At 37.9% G+C, this 14,879-nt stretch overlaps 1 protein-coding gene across 4 annotated transcripts in view; it reads left to right on the top strand.

The window, feature by feature from the left end:
* The first annotated feature begins 202 nt into the window (after positions 1-202).
* The window catches only part of LOC148848502 (3-hydroxyisobutyryl-CoA hydrolase 1-like), a 71,678-nt gene continuing 57,001 nt past the window's right edge, over positions 203-14,879 (top strand). The window contains exons 1-4 of one of the 4 annotated variants that reach the window (XM_088951615.1): positions 203-460; positions 2,276-2,356; positions 5,323-5,547; positions 6,439-6,507. In XM_088951615.1, coding sequence (XP_088807741.1) covers positions 5,542-5,547; positions 6,439-6,507 — 75 coding nt within the window. In that variant the 5' untranslated portion in view covers positions 203-460; positions 2,276-2,356; positions 5,323-5,541. Of the gene's footprint in view, positions 461-1,298; positions 1,409-2,275; positions 2,357-5,322; positions 5,548-6,438; positions 6,508-14,879 lie in introns of those variants that run through there. The other 3 variants (XM_088951614.1, XM_088951616.1, XM_088951613.1) reach the window with 3 other exon arrangements.

Genomic DNA, 14,879 nt, shown 5'->3' with positions numbered 1-14,879 from the left:
AACATATAAGTAATTGGATGCTCCCGATCCATGGCAAGAAAAGTCTGTGTGGATGGTGTGATGAGTAAATCCGAATTCAACATCCAAAATAGGATCTGCTACTCACACATGGGCGCCTCACAAGCACATCCACCACCGTGCATTGGGAACATCTGCCGTGAATAATAAGTTATAAGTACGGAAGATGTTCACAGTGCATGATCCGTTCTCGGTGGTTTGTGCATCGTGCATTCGAAGCTTGAAATGGAAACCGGACTCTTCTAAACTGCCGCAAGTATTATTGACGCCACTGAGCTCGCATCGCAAGATATATAAACGTCGTCTTGTCTCCTATATCGGGTCGAAGCTCGAAAGAACTCTTGCTTGCACTATACTTAAAGGAGTTGGGTCCTCTTAATTTCTCACAGAGATTCATCGAGCAAGCATGGCTGTTCAGTCAGTTAGTGGCAATACTGGTCAGGTATTTCTCTTCCAATGGTTCTTCATCGATCATTACGTTCTCCTAATTTGTTTTTTGCATTACTTAAATGGAGTTGAAATTTCATTGTTTGTTAGATATTCTAATGCTCATTCTCAGTCTCATGAACGATCTGATTGTGGGAACTTCTGCAATTAGATTGAAACCCGGAAAACTCTCTCTCTCAATACTGTTTGACTGTTTTTTCCCTCTTTTCCCTCTGTCTCTCTCAATACCTTATTGCGTAATTAAATTTTGCTTTGGTGTTTAATCATTTTGGTGGGTATTCCTAATGTTTGAAAATTAGAAAGTCATAGGCGAGCCAGGAAAAGAAATAAGATAAACCGAGGACCGGTGGATGCTCTAATCAAAGACCAAAGGTTAAGGTTTCTGCTTGTTGTTATTGCTAGTTTAGTATATGTTTGGCATCGATGTTATTGAGAAAACGGTGCTGCCGATGTGTGGCTTAGAGCACCGTTTTGTTTGGAATCGTTGCTGCCAGGACGTTTTCTGGATCAACAGAAAGTTTCTGTTTGGTATCAATGCCCCACTAAACGTTTTCTGCACTTCTACTCACTTCTACGTGTCATGCCTTTCTTCCCTGATAGTACAATAATCCAGGAAATTTGGCAGCCATGCCTTCCCGATTTTTAAGGCGTGGCTTGGAGCACCGTTTTCAATGGAAAAAGGGTTCCAAACAGAGGCTGTTTCCTGGAGCACCGTTTTTTTCTACATGGTGCTGATGTGGTGTCGTTTTCTGAAAATGGAAACATAGCTTATTTTATTATCTTCAACTGATTTTATGATAAAGCGTTTTTTGTTCTGTTTTCGATGTGTGAAGGTTTATGCTGGGTGATGGGCTACCCGCTGATTGTGTAGCCCCACGGAACCAAAAAAAGAAAAAGAGAAAAAAAGATGCGTAAAGGTTTCTATAAATATATTCTAGACATGGTTCGAATCTCTTTAACCTCGTAAAGCTCTTGTATATGCTTCTTGACCCCTCTCTGTTTGATTAACTGTATCTTACCAAGTACTCTAATTACTTATCAAAAGAAAACAGAAATTTTAAGTATGTTCCAAATGTGTTCACTTGTATCTTTTTTTTTGATCAATATGTTCAGTTGTATCTTTTCAACACTTGGCACCCTTTAAATACATGCTCCCAATCCCACGGGTCAGTAAGGTATGAATTTAAATTTACCTAACTTGTAACCTTATTTATATATAATATAAAATAATATTGGTTAACCAATATGAAAAACCGGCGATTAGCCAAACCAACTGGTATATATATTTATATATTCTATATTATATATAAATATATGCATTATATATATTTATAATATAATTTATTGCATATGTTTCTAGTATTTATATTAAACAATTATATACTTATTGATAATATATATATATCTATCTATATATATATATTATAAATTCAAAAAAACCGCAAAAGCTGAAGAACTGAACCTGTCAACTGGTTAACCGATTGGTTTCGGTTTGGTTTGGTTTTGGTTTTCGGTTTCCCAAAAACTGAAAGACTGGGGTTTCAGTTTATAAAAAGGGCCCATGGTTTGGTTAACCGAACCGTGAGCACCCCCAAATGCTATATGTCCATTATAATAATTTTAAGTAAGCTTCCATAAGAGAAGTTGAATTCTAATGGTGTTAGGTAATAGTCTTATTGGATTATGCTACATACTACATGCATATTGTGAATATTTCTTGGAAGTTGGTCTGCTTCTCTACCATTTGTTATGATGTTTACTTCAAGAAATTTGCATGGTATTCTCATAACATTCTCTATTGGATTCACAGGTTTTGGTTGAAGAGCACTCCTGTGCTAGGACAATAATCCTGAATAGGCCCCGACAATTGAATGCTCTCTCATTTCAAATGGTATACTAGATTTTCTTTTGTTTCTAATTGACCTTGATATAGAATACTACCAACTTCTTATTAGTTGCCACTTGAATGCAAATAAAACATGCTCTTGAATTTGTAAGACCTGCTAACTTTCTTATAGAGATTTATCATCCTTTGTATGCACTACTTATTCTCTTTCTTAAGTTTACTCCATTGAAATGTTTTTTCCTTTTTGTTTGAATTGCATATTTTCTTGAATGAAAGTTTATTGCTTTGAATCTCCTAAAGCTTGCTTGAGTCTTCCATCACATAATAGCTTTTTAGAAGCACAACAAGACATCAACTGCGGATTTTATAGTCAGGAAGAATGTGGGGGAGGAATTTGGAAGTGATTAAGCAATAGTTGATCAAGTGCATAATGTAGCCAAGAAAGTGGACATCAATATTGTGGTTCATAAAGAGGTCGAGGTGGGAAATAAACTAAAACTCTTCGTCTTAGAAGGTGAAGAACATGCAGGAAAAGTGTTTATAGTACTAGAAGAAAATGAGAATAAAAATATTATATCTACTGATTCATCAAAGAAAATATTATATCTACTGCACCAAAGTCTAACAAGTAGGATGGATAGTGATTTCTGTGGGCTTCTTTTGACCAGTTTGCAGAAATGGTATGGGTTTATATTGGGAATTGGAGGTTGATTTATATCTACTGCATCAAAGTCTAACAGTTTTGGAAGTTTTAGTTATAAATGGTTGATTTTGCATTCTTTGGCTGGGGATTTGAAGGTTGTATTTTATTGGGATTTGTTTGGTGGTGGATTTTTTTCATAGTTCTTCTTTGAGTCTTTTGGGGGGTGTGGGTGGTTGATTTGGAAGTGGAGTAGATGATGTTTGGAGTTTATGGGTTGGTGATGTCTTGTCACCAGTGATTGTACCCATTTTCTTTTTTTTTTCTTAATAACATTTTTATTTTTACTATAAAAAATTTTAGTGTTGCCAATGGTTTTCCTGCAAAACTATATCATTGCTGTACATTTGGCCTAAAGAGTTGGTTGTATTACTGTTATGATCTACCAAATTTGCATTCAATGTGCTGAATCCTAGTATGGAAAATAATTACATTTTTCCTTGGTGGACATAGTAAGATAAGACTATAAAATAATGATGTCAGAATCAGGTCTTGGTTGATGAGAGGTGTGGACAGAAGAGGGAAGACTTATACTGTCTTTCTTGACATGTACAATAAAGTTCCATAAAAAGATAATTTAGTGGTTTTTAGAAAGAGAGGAACTGCAGCTGGATATTTTGAAACAAGTAGGTTATGTATACAAATAGTAACTGCCCGCGAGACAATTGCTGGATATGTATGTAAATCACCAATTACAGTAGACCTTCATTTAGATATTGGCAATGAATTCATTATATCTTCTTATATTAGTTAAGGATGAGTTGACTAGGCACATGTATAGTGATACTGATGCCAAATAGTGTATGTTGTTGCTGTTGCTGATGATATGATTTTGACTGAGGTGACTAGAAGAAGGTCTGCAAATTTGAAGCTAGAAGACCTAGGGATCCTCTAAAATTAGGGATAGCAATGGGTTCCTGAAATTTTTGGGTCCTCACAACTTGGACCTGATCATAATCTGGTGCATTTCAGATCTGTAGATTTTTTGTTATTTTTTTTTTGCTGCACAGATCCATAGATTTGGAACTATTAGGAATATGATCTAATTGGGAACCTATTAGGAATATGATCTAATTGGGAACCTATTAGGAATAGGACCAGTTGGTGAGTACTCAATAATTAATTTATAGGAGGGAAGAAAATAAATCCATTTTTTCCTTCTATTCTTAGCTGTATGCATGTGGTGAAGTTTGGATTTTAGTGCCTTTCAGTAGAATTTATTAATTTCAAATATTCAATTTGTACTGATTAGTGATTATTTGATGTGACAAACCTGGTAGCACCCATGTCATAGTTGGCCTCAACCTGATAAGACCATATATGGACCCTGGCCTAGAGCTGGTCTATTGAGACCAACTCTACTTAAAGACTAAAGATTTCAAAAGAAGCTATTTTTTTGTTGTTAGCATGGCTCAGTTATCCATGAGCAGTTTGTTAACCTTATTGGGTGGGCAAGTGTATTGTGCATGAGGAATATGCTACAATTGGTGCACCAGGCACATAATTAAAAAGAGAGAGAATTTTGTATAGGGTTTATAAGATGGGCTTTGCTTTATGAAACAGATTCCTCTGAGGAACCTGCTTTGGTAGGACTCTAGATAGTAATGTGGAACCTGCTTTGGTTCCGTATAATAATTTAGTGATCTCAGATTCCTCTGAAATAATATCTCAGAAGTAGGGGTGCAAACTTTGATATCTCAATTTGATTCATATTCTATCCCAATATGCATGTTTGTTGTTCATTTGGAAAGCTTGATTCTGGAAAATTTTCTTTACATGCATGTTGTTTCTTATTCATGTCTTCAGCCATTATACATGATATCATAGTTGTCAAAGCATTGTATAGGCCCCAAGGGTGCCTGATCTGAACACCATGATTTATATAAAAAAGAAACCCATCTAGGCACCCCTCCTAGGTGGCAAAAATCACAAAGCGGGTGCCCTATTATATTACCATGCTACATCTTATTACCATGTATTTTAATACATCCCATCATATATATTTATATTACCTATGCATTGTTTAAGAGTTTTACTATTGGCAAAATATTCAAGGGTTTTATGAATAGAAAAAAAAAGAAGGATAAAGGAGGTTTTTCTTTCTTTCTTTCTTTTCATTTTTCTATAGTTATTCTCTCTCTCTCTCTCTCTCTCTATATCAATATATATCTATATATATATATATAATTATATATATCCTCCTTACATTAAATAGAAGAAAGGCTTTGCCTTTTGTTCCTTCCCCTTTTCATTACTCTCTCTTTGTTATGGTCCTAAATGTTAAAGTTCTTTGCTTAACACGTTCCAACAGTTTTAAGGCTTTGGTATATGTCAAGCACGTAACAAATGGTATGAGAGCCTACCACCATGTCCCAAGTTCGAATCACGAAGAGAGCTATGTGGGAGAAGGGCTATCTAGAGCAGAGTGAAAGCTTCCATGGAAAGGGCTATCTGGAGCAGAGTGACAGCTACCTTCTACTAGAGTGACAGCTACTCATAGTGAAGTCGCTAAGACATCGACTATGGAATCATGGTGGTATGTTATGGTCCTAAATGTTATAGTGTTTGGCTAATTGGTTTAACACGTTCCAACAGTCTTAAGGCTTTTGGTGTATTCGTCTAGCATGTAAGATGTAACACACACACTTAAAATTTTTGTTAGTATTAAATTATAGCCATTTTTAGTTGCTAATACCTAATAATTTTTTGACATGAAATTACTTCATTATGTAGGATCAATGTTTATAAGAGTTTGCCAAAAGTTTTAATGTTGTCTGCCCACCTGACACAACCCTCCTTTATTTGCACTTGGGACCGGCAATGTAAAACAAGCTTACTCTATCAGTGGCAGAGTTATAATGATTTATTAACTTCTTATTATGTCATAATGTTTCTTTGAAATTTTGAAATCACTAGATTTAAAATGCTAATGGGTTGCTATGTTTTGAGAGGAAAATTAATGTTATTAGTAAAGAGCATTTCTATCTCTCCAATTTATATGTATGCTTACTGGTTTATAAAACTAGGGGACTACCCTAGAATTTAGTTTTTTCTTTGTAGAACCCTATTGTCTAGGCATCTTCTAGGCAACAAGGAGCTCCATTACTGCCCAAAATTTCTTATAGACCTTGACAACTATGCTTGACAGTTGTTCACTTTCTAAGCATTTGTATGCTACAACATTTCATGATTGTTTCTTACTTGGTTAACTGGCTAATTCTTCTTCATGCGTTTGTGCTTCTAAGCATGTTTATCAGTTCCAAAGATTTCTCTTGCTCAATATATCACAGCACTTCTCATATAATGTTTTTTCCCAATCCCTACCCTTACCCATCACTTAAAATCCATTGCTTGAGTTTATTACCCAACTTGATCTAACATGCAAGTTTTAGGTTGAGATATGTGAAACTTTGTTTTGATTTTTTAGGTTTCTCAATTGCTGGAACTCTTTATTACTTATGAAGAGGATTCTAATGTTAAGTTGGTTATACTGAAGGTATGTTTCCACCACAGACCTAAATGAATAAAAAGATAAAAGAAGTTCTATTATCATCTTTAGAATGTTAAATAGGTGAAATTTTGGCAAGACTGCATGACTGTGCATTTATCCATGAATCTATAATTACTTGATTAGATGCCTGTGTGGTTCTGTACTCAATGGAGGTGGTGAAGTTCCTGCAATATTACATCACCATGCTTTCTGCATGGAAATTTAAGCACCTACATGGCCTTTGGTAACACAGGCACTCTCCCTAAGGGATCCCTTGAACACCTCATTCAACTGGATATCTAGAAATGCCAATTCGATGGCTGACACATTGGCAAGAGCAGGAATGTTAAAGGATCATCTAGAGTGGTGTTGTCCAGGGCCAGTCTGTAATTTGTAATTTGTTAGTCTTTCTTTTTGTTTAGCTTTAGCTTTGTACTTGGCCTCTTATTCCTTTGGGGCCCGTTTGACATATTCTTTTTTTTTTTTCAGTTACTTGATGAATAAATTCTACTTGTCACTTATCAAAAAATAAAAATAGCACTTGTCTTGATTGTGTGTAATTGCTTTTGTCAGCATATGTTGCTAAATTTAAGCTTTTATTCTTGATCGTGTGCAATTGCTTTTGTCAGCATATGTTGCTATGTTACCTTGGTACAGCATGGGTACATTATTAACCATAGTTGTCAAGTTCTCTAAGACGACACTAGTTGACAAGGGAATGCCTAGATGCATAGGTGATAGATTTTTTAGTAAGACCCGAATCATAGGTTAGTTTTGTAATTTTCATAGTAACTAGAAATAATCTTTACTAATAATTACTAGTAATCTTCATCAAGTAATCTAGAATCAGGGAATGGAATAAAGAAGTGTTTGGAAAAATTGAGGAAAGAAAGAATGAGATTGTTTGAAGGGTTGAGGAACTTGATGGTTTAGAAGCAGAAAGAAGAATGAAAGTGGAAGAGAGGGAAGAAAGATGGAAGCTCAAATAGGAATTGGCAGAAATTTTGGGGATAGAAGAAATAAGTTGGAGATAGAAATCAAGGTCTAGGTGGTTAAAGGAAGGGGATGGTAACACCAGATTCTTTTCATTTTTTGGGAAATGGTAGGGGAAGGATGATAGTATTGATGATCTTGCGGTGAATAGCTACCCCAATCTACGCCCCTTCCCCTTCACCTCCCTAGTGCATTGGTCTTGTATTAAACAACCATCATGTGAGAAGGTGACTATATGATCATTTTCAACAAGTTGGCCAACAGATATTAAATTGGTGGTAAGTCTAGGAACAAATAAGGTTTATAGTAACTTGAAGGGGGGAAGAATAAGAGGTAGATAAGGTAAAATCATTACAACCTACAATATCAAGTTTTTCACCATTAGCTATAACAATGTATCCCCCGTCATATGATTCGAAGTTCCCGAATCTATGATCTAGAGATGACTAGGAGAGGCACAATAGTAGGTGCACTTATGAGACAAGCTGAAAGCAGAGAATGCAGAAGAAATTGCCGAGGACATCAGTTGCTGAATTTTCTCTTCAATCATAAAATTTGTAGTCCCATTCTTGATCTGAGATGTGGAAGATGAAGCATCATTTGATCCCTCAACCAAAGTTGGATAAGCCTTGTGATGATTCTTTCTGCCACCAGATTGATTTCCTTTAGGTGGTCTTGGGGCATTCAGTGATAATGCATCCAAATTTCTTGCACCAAGTACAGGTATTCTTCTTCCTACAATGGGATACCACATGACTAAACTCTTTGCATTTGTAACACTGCACATCAGATAAGTCCTTTGGTATGGACTTATTTGTTGCTAAAAGTACAACCTCTACTCCATCATTCTTTGCATTCAAAGTTGATTGAGTGATTATCCTGGTTTCCTCTCTATGTAATTCACCCAAAATAGTATTAAGAGATGGTACAATGCCTCTATATAGAATGTTTGATCTTATTACCTCATACTCAGGTTGGAGATGTATAAAAAATGCATTACTTCTATCAAAGTGTTCCCTCAATGTCTTGATGCATCAAGTAGAGGACATTTCACTAATGTGAATAAGCTCATACTCTGTCCAAGATTGACAAATCCCGCATAGTATTCTTGAAGTTTCCTTTCACCCTGATTGTAGGAAAATATCTCAGTTTCAATCTAATATTGCCGTGAGATGTTAGACTGTTAATAAACCTTTTCTAGGTATCCGTACATCTCCTTGGCTGTTCGGAGACCCCTCATACAGATAGCAACATCTGTAGTGACTGAGCTTAGGATCTAGGGTGCAATCTGGGCATTGTTAATCTTCTAGGTCTGCAGCCCTTTTGCATCAGTTGCTTCAAGCATAGTGGTGGTTTGATAAATGTTTTAAAATGCGGAGGCATGACGTGAAGCGTTCCACTACCTAGAGGCGTGAGGTGTAATTCAAAACGTAAGAGGCATAAGCCTCCTTAAGAGGAGGGGGATGAGAAGGAAGGAGGATCCCCTTTTTCTTTTCTTTAATAAAAATCTTTTATATTAAGAAGAATGAAGATGCATAGCACTAGTTGAAAGGGGGGTCTTGTTAAAGCATTGGCGAATGAGTGAGCTTAACACAAAAAACCAAATTGGGCTGCATAGAAAAGGGGCTGGGAGCAAAGGTCCCCCCCTTGCCAAGGGAGTCCGGGGGCTCCGCCCTGGCCCACTTTCTTTCCCCTTATCATTTCATCCCTTTCCTTTTTTTCTTTCTTTTTCTCTTTTTTTTTTTTTCTTCTCTTTCTTTCTTTTTCTTTCCCTTCCCTTTCTTTTCCTTTCGTTTCGTTTCCTTCAATTTTTTTTTCCTTTTTTTTTCCTGTCTTTTTATATGACGTGTGCATGAGGCGGATGCCTCATGAAAAAAGAAGAAGTATGAGGCGGAAACCTCTTGCACTTGAGGCATATGCCTCAGAGGTGTCAGTGCGCCTCTAGGCATATGCCTCCCATGCCTTTTAAAACACTGCCATCAATATAGCTCCACAACCCCTTTCCCTCAACATAAAACTGAAGATGGAACTGCCATAAGGCATAGTTGGTTCTGTCGAACTTGATAGGAAGTACATCACCTCTTTCAGATGCCATAATAAGAAATAAGAGGAAGAAAACAATCTCTAATAGGCTGAAAACCAGAAAAAATCTGTTCAGTGTCCAAAAAAAGTAAGGTTCACCGATGAACTGAACAAAGGGAGAGATCAAAACCCTAGAAGATCAACTCCAATCTTCACCAAAACTTTAAGGCTGAAGGAACAATCTAGGGCAACACCAGATCTAGAGTTTTAGAGTAAATGGATCAGATACTTGAAAGAAAACCCCAAAATACTAATCTGGGTGGCACCCTGGTCCAGGAGATCTATATTTCTTGTCTTGAACAGAACAGTCCAGAAAGAAGCATATGCCAGTCTGAAAAGGTACAGAGATAGATCCAAACTGATGCTGAATATAGGAGAAAGTGTGAAATCAAAACTAAGAGAATCGAACCTGCTTTGATACCATGTCAGTGCAGTTCGTACTAGAGAAAAGACAGCAGATTTGGGGTGTGTCTAATGAGTCGACCACACTACCATGTGGCTGACTCATCCGGACTTTGAACGAAAGGTTGGTGAGTGGTTGAATGAAGACTTGAGAGGGGTAAAGTGGAAAGGGGTAAGGTTCCACAAAAAGTTGAAGAGATTGACAGCCAGGATCAAAGAGTGGAATCAGGAGCATTTTTGAAGGATAGAGGATCAAAAGAATATTTTGATGTCTAGGATTGATGATCTAGACTCCAAAGAATCCCAAAGAACTATGAATGAGCAAGAAAGGAATTTGAGAATAAGCTTAAAAAAGGAATTGGAAGAAATTCTTCTTAGAGAGGAGATTCCTGGAGGCAAAAGTCAAGACACAAATGGATCAAAGAAGGGGACGGAAATACAAAATTTTTCCATGCGTCGGCTAATGGGAGGAGAAGAAAAAACTGTGGCCAAATTAGAAGTGCATGGAGAGGAAGTCACATATCAAGATGAGATAGCGAAAGTGTTGGTGGATCACTTTAAATCAATTGCAGGGAAGCCATTGAATAATAGACTAAGGCTGGAAGGTCTAGATTGGCTCTGGTTGTCTGAAGAGCAAGGAATTTGGCTAGAGAAGCTTTGAAGAAGAGGAAATCAGGCATGTAGTGTTTTCTATGGACAGATCCAAAGCCCCTAGGCCAGATGGCTTCACCATGGCTTTTTATCAAGACTGCTGGAATGTGGTAAGAGAAGACCTTTGTGCTGTGTTCAAGGAATTTGAGGATACTAACAAAGTAAGCCTTAGAGTTAACACTACTTTCATAGCCCTAGTCCCTAAGAAGAAAGAAGAAAAAAATCCTAAATATTTTAGGCCGATCAGTTTGGTGACTAGTATTTACAAAATCCTGGCTAAAGTGTTATCTTTGAGGATTAAAGTAGTGTTTCCCTCCATCGTTAGTCAAGCCCAAGGAGCATTCGTGCAAGGGAGACAAATAACGGATCAGATCCTAATAGCTAATGAGTGTGTGGAGGATATGAGAAAGTTCGGAAAGCAAGGTTTTTGTAAACTGGATTTAGAAAAGACCTATGATTATGCGGATTGGAGTTTCTTATTAGAGGTCCTAGGGTGTTGTGGGTTTGGATTTAGATGGTGTAATTGGATAAAGGGCTGCATAGGTTCTTGCCATTTTTCAGTCTTGGTTAATGGGGTAGTCAAGGATTCCTTCCCAACTTTTAAAGGGTTAAGGCAAGGTGACCCCCTTTCCCCCTTCCTCTTTACCCTAGTTGCAGATGTTTTCGGTAGTTTGATCTCTAAGGCAGACGTGGAAGGAGCAGTGAGAGGTTGGAGGATAGGAAGGAACAGGATTAGGGTGACCCACTTACAATTTGCTGATGACCTAACAATCTTTTGTGAAGGGGTAGGGGAACAGTAAGTAATCTCAAATCTTTGATAAAGCACTTTGAGAGAGTACCAAATCTTAAAATAAACATGGAAAAGAACTGTGTGGTGGGTGTGAATTTGGATGAGAGGACTATTGAGTTTGTGGCTGAGTGTCTAGGTTGTCCCATATCCTCTTGGCCCTTACGGTATCTAGGTCTACCTCTAGGAGCCAACCCTAAGGAGAGCACCTTTTGGGCCCCGGTTTTGGAAAAGTTTGAGAAAAGGTTAGCCTCGTGGAAAAGGAACTATATTTCCTTAGGGGATAGAGTAACATTATTGAAAGCTTTGTGTTCAGGATTCCTGTTAGGGAGGCCAAGAAATTGAAGAAATTAATGAGAAATTTTCTTTAGGAGCTAGGGGAGGAAAAAAAAAGGATCACTTAATAAATTGGGGAATAGTGTGTAGGAGGAAAGAGGAGGGTGGGTTGGGTCTGGGGAACTTAGAACTGGAGAGACTATGGCATGAGGTGCTAGATAGTATACATGGAAGCTTGGGAAATGGATGGGATGCTGGTGTATCACGTTGAGCCACGCTGGCAACTCCTTGGAAAGCAATTCAGAGTATTCTCCCTATTTTCCTCAACTGTATCAGGTATGATGTCAATTCTGGTACTTCTGTTTTGTTTTGGGAAGACACCTGGGTGGGCAATTCTGCCCTTAAGGACAGTTTCCCTTCTCTCTATTCCCTTTCTTGCTACAAGGATAGAGCAATCTCTCACTTTCTTCCAACATCTATTTCTCCATCCTCTGAATTGGGACTTTGGGTTTCGTAGGGGCTTGAGGGATCATGAACTCTCTTGTGTTTTAGACCCTTTGTCACTACTTGGAAGTGTTTTTCTGGACCCTCTCAGATCTGATGTGAGACTTTGGTCCCCTAATCCAACAGGTTACTTCACGTGTGCCTCCTTCTTTAAGCCCCTTTGCTCTCCCTCGGGACAATTGGGTTTCCCAGATAAGGAGATTTGGTCTAAACCTGTACCTCCTAAAATTATTATTTTCTACTAGGAGGTGTTCTATAGGAAAATTAACACTTCAGACTTATTGCAGAAGAGAAGGCCTTCTATGTGTCTGTCTCCTAATTGGTGTGTACTTTGCAGGGCTAGTGGTGAGGATTGCTCTCACTTTTAACCTGTTCTTTTTCTTGCTATTTGGGGTTGGATCTTTGCCTTGTTTGGATGCAGGTGGAATTTGACCACAGCCGTAGATCAGCTCTTTGGCCCTTCCTTTTTGTGTGGCCCACAAAAATTGGTAAAACAATGTGGAGGTGCATTAGAGCTGCTGCTTCGTGGACAATTTGGGAAGAAAGAAATGTGAGGATTTTCCAGGAGAAGGAGAGAAATTTTCAGAATGTAAAGGATTGCATTTTGACAAGAGCAATCCATTGGCTGAGTTCATTGGATTCCTTTAAAATATATTCCTTTGATGACATTTGGAGGAACTGGACAGCTGTGGCTAGTAGCAGTAACAGGAAGAACAGGATACCAGCTGTGTGGGTGCCTCCTTTTGAAGGCTGGAGAAAGCTGAATTTGATGGTAGCAGCCAAGGGAATCCAGGTCCATCAGGGATAGGAGGGGTGCTGAGAGATAAAGATAGTAATTTATTAGCTTTATTCTCAGGCCCCGTGGGTATAGGAGACTCTATTAGAGCTGAGCTTCTAGCGGTGGTACAAGGTATTCAGATTGTAGACCAGTTAGGAGTTCAGAATTTGCTTATTGAAGGAGACTCCAAAGTCGTTGTGGGTTGGTTAAAAAATCCAGCTTCAGGTTTTTGGCGCTACAGGGATATTATGAGGAAAGCTAATTGGTTTTCAAGGAACATGACTGTTAATTATCAATGGGTGGGTAGAACAGCTAATACCATAGCGGATAGGTTAGCTAAGCAAGGGGTTTCAAGGGAACATTTATTCTGGGCAGCTCTGTAAACTCTCAACTCCTAGTCTGATGTAGTACATTGCTGTTGTTGAGGAGAGGTACCAGTTCGTGTCTCTCCTTGGGCAGGCTGTTTTGTAATTTCATTATGATTATTATGAATAAATTATCATTCATTTATCAAAAAAAAAAATGTAAAAGGACACTTGTCCTTATAGTACAATAAGTGATGTACAGAGTAAAATATAGAAAATGAATGTTACAACAAGAAAGTAAAATTACAATTTAGCCCTCATTATCCCTGTCTCTACAGGGCCAGGCTGGGCTGGGCCAGACATCCGGGCCTGTCTGCACGATTCTGCTACAAACCAACATCATCTTTTTGGTTTCTCCCATATTTTCTCTGGGAAAAAAGTGAGGAATTTTTCATCTTCCAAAAAGAGTTCTTGTTCCAATAAGAAAAGAGGGAAAAGAGATGGGTTTGTTCCATCTTTATCACTGATCTTGGTTCTTTCTTTGTCTAAATCTCCCTCTTCTTCTTCCTACACTCCTTGCAATAGATAGCATCTAGAAGGAAAAGAGTATCCAATTGCTGTTTCTGTTTTTGTTATTGCTGAGCCCTCTCCTTCAGAGAAGAGGTTTTAGGTCTAAGGATGGCAATGGGTAGAGTACCCGTGAAAATTGCCCTTCCCATTCCCAAACCCGTCTAAGCACCCTTGATCCCAAACCTATTTAATTTTTCCTCCCAATTTCCCAAACCCATTTTGTCCTATACCCATTAAAACCGTCCTGTCCCAAACCCATTATCAGGTAAGTGAAATGTAATGTCCCTCTTAAGCAAAAATGGTGTCGTAAGCTAGTGGTGAAGATATCTATAATGAGACACAAGGGGAAGTATTTGAATCATCTCTTAACCATATTTAATTCTTATAAAACATATGATATATATTTATTAGGGTTTTACTATGATACCAGAAGAACTTATAATCAACCAACTGGTATCATAAAAGTGGTAACAAATCATATGCTTTATATTAAAATTGATGGGGGGTTTTGAGTCAAAGCTCTTCCAACATCATGTCTTCCCGGCATCATAGATTTTCCCATACTTTATAATACATACACAGGTTTTTGCTAGATTGAGGAGAGGCTTATCTGGGGTTGGAGTTAACAAGAGGGTGAAGACCTTATAATCAATCAACTGGTATCATAAACGTGGTGACAAATTAGATGCTTTTTATTAAAATTGATGGGGGGGGTTTGATTGGTCAAAGCTCTTCCAACATCATGTCTTCCTGGCATCATAGATTTTCCTATACTTAATAATATATACACAGGTTTTTGCTAGATTGAGGAGAGGCTTATTTGGGGTTGGAGTTTACAAGAGGGTGAAGAAGACAAAAAGAGTCATGAAGAGAAAAAAAGGGGTTAGTGTTTCATTTGATGAAGGGCTAAAGTGATTGAATTTTGTTTTTCTGTTTGGGAAGGGGAAGTGAAGGGGTTTTGTTTTTATGTATTAGGGGGCTTGTCAGGGGCTTTCTTTTGGGCTTTGCCTGTGGTTGCTTGTGAGAGTCC

The sequence above is a fragment of the Nelumbo lutea genome, chromosome 6 (assembly GCF_056320005.1).
Source record: "Nelumbo lutea isolate HS-2025 chromosome 6, American lotus-T2T, whole genome shotgun sequence".
Lineage (NCBI taxonomy): Eukaryota > Viridiplantae > Streptophyta > Magnoliopsida > Proteales > Nelumbonaceae > Nelumbo > Nelumbo lutea.
Note: the sequence above shows the minus strand (reverse complement) of the source record. Positions and strands in the feature narration are given on the sequence as shown.